Source organism: Macrobrachium nipponense, chromosome 1 (genome assembly GCF_015104395.2).
Source record: "Macrobrachium nipponense isolate FS-2020 chromosome 1, ASM1510439v2, whole genome shotgun sequence".
NCBI lineage: Eukaryota > Metazoa > Arthropoda > Malacostraca > Decapoda > Palaemonidae > Macrobrachium > Macrobrachium nipponense.
The window spans coordinates 152,452,831-152,455,330 of NC_087200.1; the positions used below are offsets into that span (position 1 = coordinate 152,452,831).

General features: G+C 39.8%; 1 protein-coding gene and 1 long non-coding RNA gene across 2 annotated transcripts in view; one reads left to right on the forward strand and one right to left on the reverse strand.

Annotated features, from left to right (window-relative positions):
- The window catches only part of LOC135220306 (uncharacterized), a 233,735-nt gene that overhangs the window by 146,870 nt on the left and 84,365 nt on the right, over nt 1-2,500 (reverse strand). The gene's annotated exons all lie outside the window — the stretch shown is intronic.
- LOC135219763 (uncharacterized) overlaps nt 2,037-2,500 on the forward strand; it is a 25,870-nt gene continuing 25,406 nt past the window's right edge. The window contains exon 1 of the mRNA XM_064256810.1: nt 2,037-2,208. Coding sequence (XP_064112880.1) covers nt 2,127-2,208 — 82 coding nt within the window. The 5' untranslated portion in view covers nt 2,037-2,126. The remainder of the gene's footprint in view (nt 2,209-2,500) is intronic.

The following is a 2,500-nucleotide window of genomic DNA, read 5'->3' on the forward strand; positions in this document are numbered from 1 at the left end:
GAATTGTATCCGGAAAGCGTTGTCAATATTTGTACCATCAAAATGTTTATAGTTTAAGCATTCATCTGGCTTTCATATTCCTTGTGTTTATCGCGACATTTATAAATACTGAAGCCATGAAACTCTCAAACTCATAATCCTTCTAAACGAATGGATTTCAAAATGGAATTTCCGTTACAGATATGTTTTCGTCAAAACCGCTCCTATATGATTCTTTCTTATATTTTTTCCAATTATTCTTGTCAATATTTCATCATATTTTCTTCTTCATGGTCTTCTTTCCCTTTTCATTAAAAAGGGAGAATCTTGGTGACTTGTTCCTACGAATGTGTATTAATAAATAACGATAGGCTATTGGTTATAACAAATTCTAAGGATTCATTAAAAGTGAAGAAAAACCTGGAGTTCGTCCTTTGCCTTGGTGTACTATGGATGAACATACTTTAGCGCCTGCTCAGCCAGGCGACCGAGTGCATTCGTAACTGCAGTTGCTACCTTTCAACTCTCGTCTTTCTGGCATAAATATTAAAAAGCTCTCAAGGTCAGCCAGTCGTCAGCGGTAGACCTACAGAGTACTTCCACAACACCTGCAATGTTTCTCTTCTTTCTTATTTGATGCAATACTCAAAGCAACCTCAAACACAAAGCCTTTAAATTATATTAATCTCTTAATTAAAGAAAGCACAGAGTATGATAAATGAAAAAAACGGAACTCAATGGTTAATTTATATACTTAAAAATAGATCCAAAAAAGAGAAAATATCTAGGACCCTCTGAGGAAAACGTAAAAAAGAATGTACATAATATATTTACGTGTGTGTGTGTGTGTGTGTGTGAGTGTGTGCGTGCGTGCGCGCGCCATATACCAAATTATCAGAGTAGCAGCCCGGGCAATAATAGCAAAAAAAGTTCTCACTTGACTGTCTTAAGCTGAAAACTGGCCTAGAGATGGCTTTCTCCTGGAATACTACGACGGTGATTTATTCTGTTACCAAAATGACATTAAACATCTATTCATTCATTTGCACAGGTGTAGCCCTTTCTTAAATTACTCCTGTCTTATAGTTACTTACGTTTCCCTTCTGTTATTTATTGTAAGTTTCCTTATTTCTACTTAGTAGGGTCTTCAACAAGTCATTATTCCTTAATACCACACGACCGAATTAACGCACACGGCGCACGCACGAAAACGCAACCACACACACTACACACACACGCACGCACACGCGCACGCACGAACACGCACACACACACCACCCACACACACACCAACACACACACACACATATATATATATATATATATATATATATATATATATATATATATATATATATATATATAAATGATAAAGTATTGTATATATGCATACAAAAGAAGGCGAGTACTTAACATTTTATTGGTTAATTTCATGGTTACGTTACTTCAAGCTAATCATCTGTAATCAGCACCACCGCCTAAAGTAAAAGGGTTTGAAAAAGCAAAATAAATAACACTGCCGATGGTTGCGTGTTACATAGATATTAGTTAGAAGTAGGACGATGCAAATTAACATCCCACAAAAAGTCTGGTGTAATAAAAAACTTTTTGTACATATATGTGTCTACGCTACATCATAGCTGCCTTTTGCTAATTTTCATAATAAATTAGTGGACCGGATGTTAGACGGTAGTGTTTAGAAGAGGAAATGGGAGGGACATAATTAAAATAGACCAGGTATGTTTTTTTTTTTGTTATTAGGACGGGGGAGGGAAATATCCAAAGGTAAATGGGTACTGAGGTCAGTCTAAGGCTAAGCTTTAGGCTACTACGCTGCTGGAGGGCGGGGGGAGGGGGTTGTTGAATAGGCAGCCTTGCCTGGGGAGGACAGACTGCTGTTACTCATGAAGGAAACGTGTGGGTATGGGGGATTGCCAGGGGAATTGTCTGGGGAGAGCGAGTTGGGGAGGGAAAGGATAGAGCGGAGGGACAGGAGGAGGGCATGGATGGTGTGGAGAGAGAGGAGGGGGGTCCGTCTGCAACTCAAATACCCGCGGCGGAGAGCGATCGGAATCAGTTGTGGACACACTCCCGAGCTGTGAAGGTTCAGCGTCTAAAGAGTGCAAATACTTTGAATCAAACGCGACATGATGCATCGCTCAATCGCTTTGTTGGTTTTCGCCTTGTCCTGCGCAAGCGCTTTCCCTGTGGTCTTCCTCACTTACGAAGGTACGTTGCTCTCTGTTTTTATGGGGGTTGCCATGTTCTGCGGGTTACTTCATTTGTGTGGGGTCGGTAAATATTAAGTTTGAAGTGTTTGGGACAGATTGACACTGGATCGACGTTTACACAGAATTATGTTTTACGGTAGTGTAAGTGTAACTCTTCAAAGTCGGTTTCTTCTGTATTCAGTGCGTCCTAAATTCCAGTTAATGAAATGCGCGTGTGGGCAGTTTTTGGGTTTTGCTTATAATCATAACGAACAGAACGAAAAACAGCTTGACAAGTGAAGAGGAGCTTA